Source organism: Gymnodraco acuticeps, unplaced genomic scaffold (assembly GCF_902827175.1).
Source record: "Gymnodraco acuticeps unplaced genomic scaffold, fGymAcu1.1, whole genome shotgun sequence".
In the NCBI taxonomy this organism is placed as follows: domain Eukaryota; kingdom Metazoa; phylum Chordata; class Actinopteri; order Perciformes; family Bathydraconidae; genus Gymnodraco; species Gymnodraco acuticeps.
The window spans coordinates 2,302,061-2,316,849 of NW_022989800.1; the positions used below are offsets into that span (position 1 = coordinate 2,302,061).

The window sequence follows — 14,789 nt, forward strand, 5'->3', positions numbered from 1 at the left end:
TACTCACCGTTTGATCCATCGCTTTTCACTGTGACTGGTTGCTACGAGTCACGTGACTCAAATCAGCCAATCCTATGTGGATGCGGTGTGCGCTCGTGAAGCGCTTACGCCATATGCGTACGAGAGCATCCCTAAAATTGCCTCTGTCATACAACCAGGAAGAAGGTGGGATAGCCCTACAAAGCTAACATCCCCAATCTTTCTGCATACTTTCTCCGAAAAATAATGGGGTCTTCCAGGTGGAAGGTGGCAGCAGCAGCTTTTCTCGCTATAGTGGGCGCTTTATTACCTGTCGACGCAGATGAACATGAACACACGGTAAGACGCCGTTTTGAGAGGCCGATTGAAAAGGGGGAGCCTTGAAAATAATGGACGTTTGTGCTCTGTGTAACCTGCTAACTGTAGCTGCGACGGCTAGCACACAAGAAAACAGAATTACATACACGACAGAGTGCACGCCTGGGCCTGTTGGGTTATTTATCGATACTTGGCGAGCTATTAAATATATAGACATTGAATTAGCGAGCTAACTTGTTTCCACTTATCGGCCTAAGTGCTTAAAGCTAACGTTTGCAGCTAGCTTGTTAGCACGTCTTCCTCACTGGTCTTCACAAGCTTCCCTTGAGCACCGGAGGAAACGACAAGTTAGGCTTGCTAGCGTTAGTGAGTTGTTCAACAAAATCAAGACTACGGCCGTTATAAACGTGAAAGGCTTTTAGGAAATCCAGACGAACAGGATTTTCCCGAAGTGATGACTGCGATGGCTGTTATTTGCCGAAACAACAGCTACACGTCATGGCCTCTCGTTATTTATTCTGTTCCCTTCGTTTTATTACACACAGACGCCGTAATTAAAACTGAAAAACACATTCATAATGATGTATTAAAGTGTCTTCGTCACTTGGCATGGCTGTTTTAGGCATTAATTCAGTGGAAACGGATATCGCGTTGACGTTTACTTCCTTATCTGCAGCGTCGTTAACGTACACCACTTTTTGTGTTGTGTCTCACAAACGCAGTGATAAGTGTGTTGCATTTTCTTATGTTTGAATGAATTTGAATGCAAAAGATTAAATGGAAATGTGATGATAACGTTTCATTAGACAAGTCCTTTTAACCCCGGTGTTTAAATGAAATACACCTGTTTAAGTTTGGTCATTATTATGAGGGTAAACATACATTCAGAGTTATTTAAAAGTCACACTTTATCTGTTTATGTTGAAAAGCTAGAATATGAAACCACTGAGACTAGAAGAACTGGTTTAGCATTCCTGGACTTCACAATAAGAGTCCTTGTGTTTCCTCTGCAGTACATAGAGAAGGAGGAGGTAGTTTTGTGGATGAACACAGTGGGGCCTTACCACAACCGGCAGGAGACCTACAAGTATTTCTCTCTGCCCTTCTGCGCGGGCTCCAAGAAGACCATCAGTCATTACCATGAAACCCTCGGAGAGGCTCTGCAGGGAGTGGAGCTGGAATTCAGCGGCCTCGACATCAGATTCAAAGGTATTCTGCTGTTACAATGACTTATTGGGCACACAACTGATGAGAGCATTGCAATACTACTTTGACATTTGTCTCTGCATTTGTGGGTGTACTCTGACTTTCCCAAACATAATTCTCACTTGTTATCTATGATTCTCGTAGATGAAGTCATGCAGACAACATACTGTGAGATTGACCTGGACAAAGCCAAACGGGATGCATTTGTCTACGCCATAAAGAATCATTACTGGTACCAAATGTACATAGATGACCTCCCTATCTGGGGTAAGTGATCCATTTCTTTAATTTTTCTAAATGTCCTTCTAGGCTTGATATAGCTCTAATAAATTGGCGGATACTAAATACACATGCTTTTTAGCTTTCCTTTTATTATTACTCTATTTATAAAGTACTTATTTTTTAAATGGTATCTTCCATTCTGAGTTCATTTTACAAAGGTTGGCAGTGACCCGGCTTCTTGTGTATCAGTGTGTTTATCTTGTTATTGGAGAAGTTAAACCAGTTCTTATTCATGGGCGGGACTATCCAGTCATTGATCACTGACCTACTCACTAGAGGAGTTACTCTACACTTGTATTGTGTTTGAAATAGCTTACTGAAAAGCATTCAGCTCAATACTTGTGGTGGCTCTAAGCAATTCTTGCTTGGTTTTTTGTCAAGAATCTCTTGAACAATGCAGTGGTGGATTAGCTGCTGTCTTCAGTTACATTTTGACGGATTGTATTTGTGATAAATGCTGCCAAAAAAACCGACTCAAAAACATCAGATACAACTCCTATTTAATTATATTATAATCATTGTATTCACTGGAATGCTTTATGGAAAATGTATTGGTATATGAAACCAATTTGGCATACCAAAAATAATGAAATACATCATTAGAATGTGTTAAAAAGAGCTTCACTGTCAAACTTTTCTTAATGCTGCAACTGTGACAAGCGATCACTGCGAAATTATTATGCAGTACGTGGTTATAGTTTGTACAGAGGCGTCACTCCTACTCAAACAGAACCGTTCAGGCTGAAGTTGTTGGTAGTGGGTGGGACTCTGGCAATTACTAAGACCGTATTGTAAGTTGCACACACAGGCCTTACTCACAATAAACAAATATAGACTTTAACCTCATGTCCGGTTCGCCAGCGTGGTAATCAAACAATTGCTCTTATCACGTCTCAGACGTTGATGCTTGACGTAGGTTATGCAGCAGCATCTGTAGTTAATCACTTCTTTCGCACAACACACTTGCAGCAACACTTCCAGTGTCTTGTGTTAGTTAGCCTCCTAAGGATGGTTAACTTGACTAAAAACAGTGCCCATCAACATCTATTGGTTACCTCCAGTGTTCACAGAGAATCATATGTTTATTGCATCACAGATTGTGAAAATCAAACCATCTTAAATAAGGTCATGATCAATAATAAAGTTCCCCTACTTAAATATAAAAGAGTAATAGCAACATTGGGATTAAAATGTATAAATGGCAACATTGTATGAGTGTGTTCTTTATACATGATAACATGAGCATCCTGTTGAGTCGCTTCAGAGCAAATGTTTTTGAATGAAACTGATATGCTCAGAGATTTTGCATCAGATTGTTTATGGGAGGCCAGTAGGGGCCCGCTTTGTTTGCCCTGTCCGTTTGACCTCTTCTGATAGAACCAGAATAATAATTCAATGCATGTAAATGTTATTAAAGGTATTGTTGGTGAGGCGGATGAAAATGGAGAAGATCATTACCTGTGGACGTACAAGAAGCTGGAGATCGGCTTCAATGGCAACAGAATTGTTGATGTGAATCTGACCAGTGAAGGCAAAGTCCGACTTGTGCCAAACACAAGAATAGCCATGTCCTACTCTGTGAGTACATGATCCACACAGTGGTTCTTTTTATATTGTACTATATTTCATGACTCTAGTGTTTGTCTTTTAATCTCATGTCATATAAAGTAGTGTTGCCTCGGGTAGTCGTATAAATGAAGTGTTTATAGTCAAAATATGAATGTAAACCCTTCCTGTCACAGGTGAAATGGAAGAAGTCGGATGTGAAGTTTGAAGACAGATTCGACAAGTACCTGGATCCATCCTTCTTTCAGCACAGGGTGAGTTATATATCATTGTTTGCGCTGCATCGTGTAAGCCGAGAGCGCCGGTGGCTTGTTTCAACAGGGCGCTTATGACCTATCACAAAGCACAAGTTGAGCCTCGTACTACGAAAAGTTTGGTGTAATCTGCAGGTCTGTTAACCTCTGGCTGACCCTTTGACTCAAACTGCTTTTGTAGCAGGCCATCAGCTGGGCTCTCTATAAAAAAGGAAGTTAGACTGATTTTCATGTAATCTATATATTTTTGTATCCACCAGCTAGTGGAAGATAACTTTGTTTCCTGCCCTGACTTTGTAGAGAGAAGCTGAGCCAACTGAGAACAAGCGTTCAATTAAAAAGCAGTATTTTTAGATAAGAGTAATGGATTCAGTTTTTTGATTACTTTTTTCACACAAATCAATAGTCCATGGTTTGTTATTGAGCCTTTTTGATATTTGGTACATTCTGGTTTTGATAAAAAAATCTTTAGAAAATGGTTACTTTTTAAAATAATAATAATTGCCTTTACTTTTAGATTCACTGGTTCTCCATCTTCAACTCCTTCATGATGGTGATTTTCTTGGTGGGTCTGGTGTCCATGATTCTGATGAGAACACTAAGAAAGGATTACGCCAGATATAGCAAAGAGGAGGAAATGGATGACATGGTAAGTTATAATGAGCTTTAGAAATTAGCACATTGTTATTTGTTGATGTTAAATTTGAATTAAAGCGTTTATTTTTGTGATTTCAATTTCTTTTCTCTTTCTGTTTTTCCTATTCCTAATCTTTGTACTTTACTATAAGTGATGGAAGGTGTGATTCCATGCTGTGTAAAATGTTTTTATGAACTCCTTCTGATTTTGCATTGTCCCTGTTCTCCATCAGGACCGAGACCTGGGAGATGAATACGGGTGGAAGCAGGTTCACGGTGACGTGTTTCGGCCGTCCAGCCATCCCATGATGTTCTCCTCGCTCATCGGCTCCGGCTGCCAGATCTTCTCCGTCTCCTTCATCGTCATCATCGTCGCCATGGTGGAGGATCTGTACACCGAGTGAGTAGCTAACCGCTAACTGCCTGGTAGTACCTTATTGTTCTCATTGTGTGTTTGGGGTAAGATAAGAGGATCCTGTTTGATAATCCCTATGAAATAGGTAGAATTGTTTTCTGTACGAATAACGGGATATTAGAGGAAAACAAAAAATTGTATTGCGTTAATAAAGGAAAGTTACTCTGCATGTGTTTTTTCTTTAACGTTATGTCGAGTGTAATTTAAAAGGACACTAAACTCATATTTATTGACAAGCTTAGTTTAAAATATTTATTATTGATTTTGGAAAAACGGTCCCTTTTTTAAGCGCTCTGTTAAAATGTAGCTTAGAGAAAGAGATGTGTGTGTTTAGACGTCAGTGTGAGAAAACACAATTGATATGAAGTACCAGCTTTAAGGGGAATCTCAGACGCTGAGAGAGTAGTGACCTCTCAGAGCTCCACTCATACCTCGGTTCTCTCTGCAGGAGAGGATCCATGCTGAGCACAGCCATCTTCGTGTACGCCGCCACCTCCCCTGTCAATGGCTACTTTGGGGGAAGCTTGTACGCAAAACAAGGAGGTAATACAAAACATTTCAATGCCTCACATTCACTCCTCTCTTTATTGTCTTTATTTCCTGTCACACATGTCTCACGTGATTCTGTTTGATTTGTCTGAACAATCCAGGCAGAAGATGGATAAAGCAAATGTTCATCGGAGCGTTCCTGATCCCAGCCATGGTGTGCGGGACGGCTTTCTTCATCAACTTCATCGCTATCTACTACCACGCCTCCAGAGCCATCCCATTTGGCACCATGGTGGGTTTGGACCGGTCAACAGCTTCAGTTTGTGTGGCTGTGTGATGTGATGTAGACAAACAGCTGTTTGTCGGCTCCACACAACACGCCAGAGTTGTTAAGTGTCTATCAGCGCAACATGAGATCCATCAAGTGTCAAGTAACGATCTTAAAATCAAACCACCAAATATCCAACTGCAGCGTTATTTCATCCGAAAACAATTGGGGCAGTCGTAGATAGGGATGGATATCGTTAAGTAGGGGTGTAACGGTACACGTACCCGTACCGAAATTATTCGGTACGGGCCCTTCGGTTCGGTACAGGTGTGTACCGAAGTGTACCGAACGAATATAACGTTAAACGTAAAAAATTGAGAACGTGAATAACTTTTTGGAAGTAATCTCAGGTGCTGCGTCGCAGCATTCAGAGTAATTTGCTCACATTGGGTTCAACGCGTCATAGAGCGAGCAAGTCATTTCATTGGATGAGAGGCATACTATGAGAGCTGGTCAGAGGGATGCGTTCAAATGTAGTCAGTAATTTGAGGAACTGTCAAAAATTAATGGCGAACGCAGATAAAGTTGAGCTGGAAAATCCTCCAGCATCATTGAAGTCTCCGGTTTGGGAACATTTTGGTTTCGCAGTTACGTACAAGGATGACGGACAAAGACAGGTGGACCGAACCAAAGCTGTTTGTCGGCATTGTTCAACTAAAATTGGTTACGCGGCTGGCAATACATCAAACTTGCACACTCTTGAAAAGGCATCACCCGAACGTGAATATCACCGGTACCAAAAGACTGAAGTGCAAACCCAACTCCCACTAGCATTTAAGCCTCCACCACTCGCAAAAAGTTCAGACCGAGCCAAAGCTATTACAAACACCAAATATCCTTATGTTGCCATGTTAGCAAAGCGCTACCTGGCTGTATCTGCTACCTCTGTCCCTAGCGAGAGGGTGTTCTCCACAGCAGGAGACATTGTTAGTGCCAGCAGATCTGCCCTTTCAGCAAGCAATGTGGACAAGTTCATTTTTCTTTAAAAAAACATGAAAATACAATGACAAGCAAGTCCTAATGTCAAACTGGCTGCTTAGGTACTAGTACAGTACAGTTCAAATACAGATTATTTCAGTTCATCGAAAAGCTGCACCTTAATGTTCATTTCATTATATTTTGTATTTATTTGAGTGAATATTCACAGTTTAATAATAATTAAAAACCCCAAACTAATAGTTTATGTTTTGTGAGTACTATACAGTAAAGTTCAAATACAGATTATTTCAGTTCATCGAAATGCTGCACCTTAATGTTTATTTTATTATATTTAGTATTTATTTGAGTGAATACATTATTCACAGTTTAATAATAATAATAAAAAAATATATATATATGTTTTGTTTTGTGAAAAAAAATTCTGCTGTACCGAACCGAACCGTGACCAAAAAACCGAGGTACGTACCGAACCGAAATGTTTGTGAACCGTTACACCCCTATCGTTAAGGTTTTAACGGTACTACTACTTTTATCGATACCGCTTATCGGTCCGGGACTCTTATCGGTTCTTTTGGAGAAAGAAATAAGGTAAACTAACTAAACAAATTGTGAAAAAAATTAACATTGCTTTTTATTTAAATTAAATAAATAATATTTCACATCAAAAGAAACAACAACGTTTTAACAAATCGTATTAAATAATGTGATGACAGAACTGTAAACAGAATAGCTGAAACTTTAACAAAATAAATAACTCAGTTACCTCTAATCATTAACCCATGTTTGTATAATTGAGTTAACTCGTGTGTTGCTGCTAGCACATAACACCTGACGTGGAAACGTTACTCGTGGATGGGGCTACAGAGCTACTAGAAAGACAGTCGAACCCGGTGCATTCCTCCGTCTGAATGTGGGGCACTTTTGCAAGATGTTTAGACAAATTGCTCGTGTTACCGCCCTTACATGCTAAACTCTTATTGCACTATTGGCAACGAGCATCGAGATGGGTAAAGTTTAACCACACCTCGGTGCGCGTTCTCTCCGCCATCTCCTCCGTGTGTGTGTGTGTGTGTGTTGCTGCATGTAGCAGCTGCTGTGTGTAAACTCCCCCGCCCCCTCGCAAGCAGGCGGGGGAGAGAGATCGAAAATACAAAAAATAATCATAGACGCATTTTGCAGTCCTTTTGCGTATTAGAAACGGAGTTGGTGACACTAAAACTGCAATATAATGTTTGTGTAGCAATAATACACATGACATATATTTTTTACATGTCTCCAGTACCGATAAAAAGACCGCTAACGTCGGAGCTTAACGGTACCACGGTCTTTAGTAACAATTGTAACTGTCGATTGTAGTCCTTTGTGAAATAGCGATGCTTATAGTATGGAAGTTAACACTTGCGCCTCTATTGGCTAGCCCTCTAACACATTGTATGTAATAGGCTTAGGGGCGGGACATGTATAACTAGTTGACCAAACAAATCAGAGCAGACTGGGCTCTGGTTTCAGACCGAGGGTGAAAAGAGATGCTGCAGCACAGACAGTGTGAGAAAAATAAAGAGCTTTTTGAACATTAAAGCATGGAGACATGTCCCAGTAGAGACACACAATACAAATATGAACTTGAAAATGGGCAATATAGGGCCCCTTTAAACCAATTGAATTTCTTGGACACAGTCAAAAGGACAGTTGAGATGGTGTATCTGAGAACACCCTGTATATTAAACGTGTGTGTTTCCTGCAGGTTGCTGTCTGCTCTATCTGCTTCTTTGTCATCCTGCCTCTTAACCTCGTGGGAACTATTCTGGGGAGGAATCTGTCCGGCCAGCCGAACTTCCCCTGCCGAGTGAACGCCGTGCCGAGACCCATCCCTGAGAAGAAGTGGTGAGTGTGGCCTCTCACATATACATACGTTTGTTGTATGTTGTACAGAGCCTAATATAACATCTTAAGAATTGTTTATTTGTTTTTTTCGAGGAAAACAAATATGTTTAATTTACAATTATAATGAACAGTTGCAAAAGTTGGGTATATTAAATGGAGACATAAGACACACTGCCACAAGAGCTTGAATAGGTACAGTCAGATAGCTAAAAGGACTGCTCCATTTTCTTTAAACATTAGTCCTAGTTCCAGGCCTGTTATATTGGTCTCCAGCAAGCTGTATGGCAGCAGCTCATTTGAGTGGTATTATGTGCTTCAGTTTGAAGTACAGGCTTTTTACTAGATGTTATTTTGTAGTAAGGGTTTGTTTTGTACTTGGAGAAGAAAACGCTGTACAATGGTTCAACCAGACTGACGATCAAAAGAGCAGAAAGAGACAAAGATACCCCTGAACAACAGTTCAATAAGAATAAAAGAAAACAACCAATCAATGGTTGAAAATGTGGAAGCGTAGCAACGAAATGTGTGCAGATTAAGATAATAACAGGTTAGTCTTGAGTTAGCACTATTGGAATACCAGCTGAACACACTCTTCAGTCTAACCACTGAGTAGGCTGCAGAGGACTTAAGGAAACAGCTTCCTGAAATATTTCAAGCCCAATTGAATTGCTATGGTTCAATAATAATGAAGGGGCTCTTAAACTATTGTCGACTGAAAACAAATAAAAAATCGAAGGGGTATTAAAAAGATGGTTCCTGCAGTGTTTTCTCTGTCATGCAACAGTGGGGAAATCAACTGAATGAAAGTTTGAGTCATTATTTTCTCCTTCTTTTAGAGCATTCACTATTAAAATGTAAATAACACATTTGAAGTTTAAATAGCCGTTATGGAAAAATGGAATGGAAACGTCAATAGAATGGGCATGCCGTGTTTACATCGCTGTAGAGAGAAGGGTGATCAATAGACAGTGAGGAAGTTGTACTTGACGCATGAAATGAATCCTAAGCGTTGTAGGGTTGGTGTTCAAGTGTTAGACAAGTAGGAAATGGCATGTCTACACATCCTCTCAGGGTAATGAAAAGTATCAAGCAATAAACCGAGTGCATGAACATTTACAGCCTTCAGAGGCTGTGTGGGCAGCTGTGACTTGAGGCCGCTGTCAGACTTATCTTGAGTTTCCAATCTGTCTCCATTTTCCTTCTCATAACACTTTAAGTCACACACCCTTTGTTACCTTGTGTCAGGTTCATGGAGCCGGCTGTCATCGTCTGCCTCGGAGGGATCCTTCCGTTCGGCTCTATTTTCATTGAAATGTAAGTCATTGCTGTAGAACTGAACGTTTTTCTTTTATGTAGCAAGTTTATCTTTGCGGCAGGTGACATGTTTCCTGTCCTCTCTTCTTCAGGTACTTCATCTTCACGTCCTTTTGGGCCTACAAAATCTACTACGTGTACGGCTTCATGATGCTGGTCCTGGTCATCCTGTGCATCGTGACCGTGTGCGTCACCATCGTGTGCACGTACTTCCTGCTCAACGCCGAGGACTACAGATGGTGAGAGTTTGGCACCAGTGTTGACACCAACTTTCCCCGCACAGTGAAAGATACAATATGTCACTTTCCTGCATATAATGTCATCAAATGCGGTTTTTGAGTTGTGTATTTTAATACACTATTATTCCAACTATTTACAAACCTAGCGAAATCCATAATTTGAATGGCCTATAGTGCTGTCATTTCCACTCTAGGCAGGAGTCGGCATCGATATATGACTTTCCATCTAGTTTGAAGCTACGGGTTTTTATTGGATACACTTTGAAGATAGTCCATTACAGCATATTTTAACCAGATAAAGGAATTTAGTCATGGGGTCTTAAGTTATCAGAGAAACAAGCTGAACACACTTTAGCATCAGCCAAACACCTTCACAGAAACACTGAATTTGAACTAACACTGGTTTATTTAGTCTTTGAATGGGTTTTATTTCCATGGCCCTGTTTGGGAGAAAAGACCTGCAGATCATTTGTCTTCTATTAAAAACCCTTCTAAGCGATGAACAATAAAGGAATCCTAAAAGAAAGAAACTAAGGGTAGTTACGGCAATGCTCCCAACAACTCCTATCATCCCACGCTTCAAATTGTCCCCCAAACCCATTGAATGAAAGACCCATAGTAGTGAGAAAGTAAATGTCCTAGAGCAGTGGTTCTCAAACTTTTTTCAATAATGTACCCCCTTTGAGAAAAAAATGCAGCCACGTACCCCCTGATCAGGGCAAAAACTATTTGTTAAGGAAAAAAAGCCTATATAAAGAGGTACAGTACAGCGCTGCACCATCGGTGTCTGATTTATTAAAACAACAACCTTGTAACTGAGAAACACTTAAATGCTACATTTCAAATGTTGACAATCCATCACTAAATTCATGGCAAACCAATTTTAACATCATGCAATAACACTAAGACGACATTAGCTGCATTGAACTGATCTTTTTAATAAGTTGTACTTACAATGTAGTGAGAAACATGGGCTTGTGCTTCACTGAGGATCTTTGTCATGCTGACAGGGAGGCAAACTGCAGTTATTACACTTCGAGTTTTGAAATATGTGTAACTCTGTTCATATAATACCCACACTGCTCAAACTTCATTACTTTTCCTAAAATTAGTATATTTATTTATTTTGGGGCGTGGGGAACGAAGAGAAAAAAATATGAGCATTTTATGAGCATGGGATTTTGACCCCTCATATAAACATATGCCTAATGCTGCGCTATACTTTGTGGCCACACGCCGTTGCCAAGCAACGCTTATTGATTAGGTCCTTTGATAAGCAGGCAGTCATATAATTAACTAGAACTAGTTAGATCTGATAGATTTGGACATAAACGCGAGTTAAGTCTAACCAGACGCGAGAGAGAGATCAGAGAGCAGATCAGCTGCTGCTGACGGAGAACACGCAGCTCTGCATTATCACAGCTCCGCTGCTGTGACGGACCGTTGAGTGGAGCAAAATACAGTTAGACCTAACACACTTCGCTAGTTTATATACTCTGGAACTAGCTAAACTAGTTATAAATATATTTATTCTTTACTGTCGGGTCACTTGTTACAGGTTCAGCGAGCTGCACGAGACTGACGGGCTGTCAGGAGAGGGAGAGGAAAAGAGAGCACCCTGTTTATTTTCCCCATTTTATTATCCAGAATTACTGTAAACCTTTGAATAAAGTAGTTCATCTACTATTAGCAGTTTGTTTAAATGCATTAATTATGTTGTTTTTTTTCATTAACATAAAATAAATCTCACGTACCCCCTGCAGTACTCAACGTACCCCTAGGGGTCCGCGTACCCCCATTTGAGAACCACTGTCCTAGAGTTTAGTGTTGGGAAATAATTGATTTCCCTTGCAGTCAGCCTCTGGTTCACCTGCATTGGTGTCTTATACAGAGCTGAGAGAATGATTAATGCCCCAAACAATGACCTACCTAACTAACTTTGGTTTTCTCTCTTTTCTAGGCAATGGACAAGCTTCCTCTCTGCTGCATCCACTGCTGTTTATGTTTACATGTACTCCTTTTACTACTACTTCTTCAAAACTAAGTAAGTGTAACACTGTATCAACCACACAGGTCATATACAATCAAGAGAGTACAAAAGCAATGAAATGCATTTGTTAAATGTTTCTCTTTGGTGTATTTCAGGATGTACGGGCTCTTCCAGACGTCCTTCTACTTTGGCTACATGGCTGTGTTCAGCACCTCTCTAGGAATCATGTGTGGTGAGTCTCAAATATAGTTGCTTTAATACTCTAGGACCTTCCAGAGTAAAGAAATACATCACTTCTCGACTCATAATACTCACAAAATTCCATTTACTTCAAAAAGTAATTGCAAAATATATTGCTTTACTTGGAAAATACTGCCTTTTTCATGAATGTGAAAGATGTTTTGGCAAAACAGTGATGTGAATTATTAGCGAATATGCAGAGCTCCGTAATGTGTTTCTGCAGCTTCCCAAAGAACCCTCTTACTTTTCTGTGACGTTTGCTTGTATAAGTGTTCCAGGTCAGACTCAGCAAACCTCTTAGCTGCACAAACCTGTTGTAAACGTCTTGTTTCAACTTGATGAATGCTGCCTGTTCATGAGGAGGTGCACGTTCCTGAAATTGAATCGTTAGCACAATGATCCCGAAGCACAAAATTGGCCCGACGGCAGGCGCCCGTCTCTGACACGCCGAGCTGAATCCCTCGGGCAGGAGCACCCGTCTGATTTCTGCTTTAGGCATTTAAACAACAGAGAGCAGATGGTCAAACAAGAAATAAACAGTTCATAATTATTCTACTATGGATTGCAGCCGCATCAATCAGGAAAGTGTTTAACAGCTGCTGGGTGCACACAGTGACGACTCCCCAAAGGTGAAGCCAGCTGGTTAGTTAGTTAAAGTGCTTGATTTGTTTCTGAGCCGTGCCTGTTTTTTTTAACGTCAATATTGCTAGTGATCATGTCGGTTTGATTGTGGGAAGCAAACATCTTCACTGTGCAGCCAACTAGTGCTTGGTTAAAGGGGCCCTATTAGGTTTTAGGGCGTTTCCCTGTCTGTACAGTAATATATGATTTTGTGCATGTTAATGGTCTGCAAACACACTTCCCCAGCCACAGCTGGTACTGTACACCTTTCTCTGTGTGCACCACCTCCTTCAGGGTTGCTGGGATGTCACCTTTATTGGATACCTTCACCAGTAATCATTTCCCTCCTCCTGTGATGGATTAACCAACAAAGTGCTTGCAGTTGCCAGGCCACCTTAAAGAAACTCACTGAACTCTGTTGTTTTCCAGGTGCCGTTGGATACATGGGAACAAGTGCCTTCGTGAGGAAGATCTACACAAATGTAAAAATTGACTAAAGAAGCGAAGCAGCATCACAGGGATATAAATGCATTTGCCTCGTGTATCCTGAAAGACGGCGGGCACAAGTCATTCTTTATTCCTCTTTTTTTTCCTTGCAAAGAGAATGTGAGAATCTCACTTTGTACAATGTCGTTTATTTTTTCTTCGTTTTTCTGAATGAATTTCAACGCCGCAACTCAGAATCTGCGGAAAGAGATTTCAAACACAAGGTTCTGTTTTTATGAGTTGTTTCAAACAAACGTTGGGCAAATGTTTAAGGCTGACATCTTTTCCAACCCAGTCCCACCTGAGACCAGAGAACATTCACGTTTATCGCTGGGATAGTGTAGCTCTCTTCAGTGAAGAGGCCTAAGTGTATTGAGAGCCTACGTTCTGTTCAGTCAGAATATTGGAGTTGGCTTTTGCGCCCGTGTTCTGACTCATTTCTATTTTGTATTCTTGAAGTCCCTTGAAATATCGTTAACACGCAGTAAAGGTTTGTTTTGGTTAATGTCCACTGCAAAAAAAGATAAACAACTCGAGTCATTCCCCCGTTTTGACGATTCTTAATTCCGTTACAGTAGCAATCCATCCAGTTGTTGAGGGAGATTTTAGTCCTGCTGTAGTTCACTGTACAGACGAGAACAGAGGGACTTATCAACGGTTGAGGTACAGTAAGAAAACCAATTTTTAAATGGATGTTTGATGTGATCCCATTTCCCCGTTCACCCGGGGTTTTCTTAATGTTTGGGTTTGAATGAAGTCTACTTGTAAAGATAATATATGGATGGGTGGGAGTGTATATAACCTTAATAATGTACCTTTAGACGTAGATCCCAAATGTATTTTCGTTGTACAGATTTACTACAGGGTGTTTTCTTTTTTTTAAAATCTAAACAAAAAAAGGTTTTTCTTTTCCTCGTTTGGGATGGGGCTGGTGGCGCCGTTACATCTTGCCTGATATTGCATGAAGTTTTCACCAAACCATCTGCTCATCAAATTCCACTTCTTCAGTCAGTGCTGTCGAGATTTGTTTTCCCCTCTCTGATTGTGAGCATCTTCTCAAAAGGTACATTTTGACAGCGTGCTTGTGGACTCTTTATTTTTGATTTCTTATATTATTTAAAGCTTTAAAAGCCTCTGCATCCTCTGGTAAGCCATTTCCCCTTCTGTTCTAACCCCAACCCCAAACATAATTTGTGAATGTCAGAAGCAATGAGGCGATGGCTTTGTTTCCACAAACGTACAAGGTGAAGTTTATGTACACTTAAAAACTAGATGTTTTCATAACCACACACAGTGCTGGCTGCGGAGTGTTTCAAACGCTTTCCCCCCCATTTTGTGTAAATACAGTATGTACCCTACTTGTATGAGAAGTGGCAATGCCTTTTTTTTTTTCTAATTTCCAGTTCTCCCCACTGAAGTTGATTTTGGCACCTCATGTTGTGTACCAATGTCTGATTAGACATTCTGAACCTGCATATTAACTTGCTGTAAAAAGAGAAAATAAACATGTTTATGTACAGGGGTTATTAAGTGTGGTTTTCACTGAGGCTACATATTTTGGAGTTACTAGAGATGTGTTTTACTCTTATATGCCAATGTAAAT

At 40.4% G+C, this 14,789-nt stretch overlaps 1 protein-coding gene across 1 annotated transcript; it reads left to right on the forward strand.

Annotated features, from left to right (window-relative positions):
* The first annotated feature begins 225 nt into the window (after window positions 1–225).
* tm9sf3 (transmembrane 9 superfamily member 3) lies at window positions 226–14,710 on the forward strand. The gene is made up of 15 exons (XM_034225528.1): window positions 226–318; window positions 1,311–1,506; window positions 1,648–1,770; window positions 3,203–3,363; window positions 3,528–3,605; window positions 4,123–4,254; window positions 4,475–4,641; window positions 5,105–5,199; window positions 5,307–5,437; window positions 8,157–8,296; window positions 9,542–9,610; window positions 9,703–9,849; window positions 11,810–11,893; window positions 11,995–12,071; window positions 13,130–14,710. Exons 1-15 carry the CDS (start codon window positions 226–228, stop codon window positions 13,195–13,197), a joined length of 1,761 nt encoding a protein of 586 aa, XP_034081419.1. The 3' UTR covers window positions 13,198–14,710.
* The last annotated feature ends 79 nt before the right edge of the window (window positions 14,711–14,789 follow it).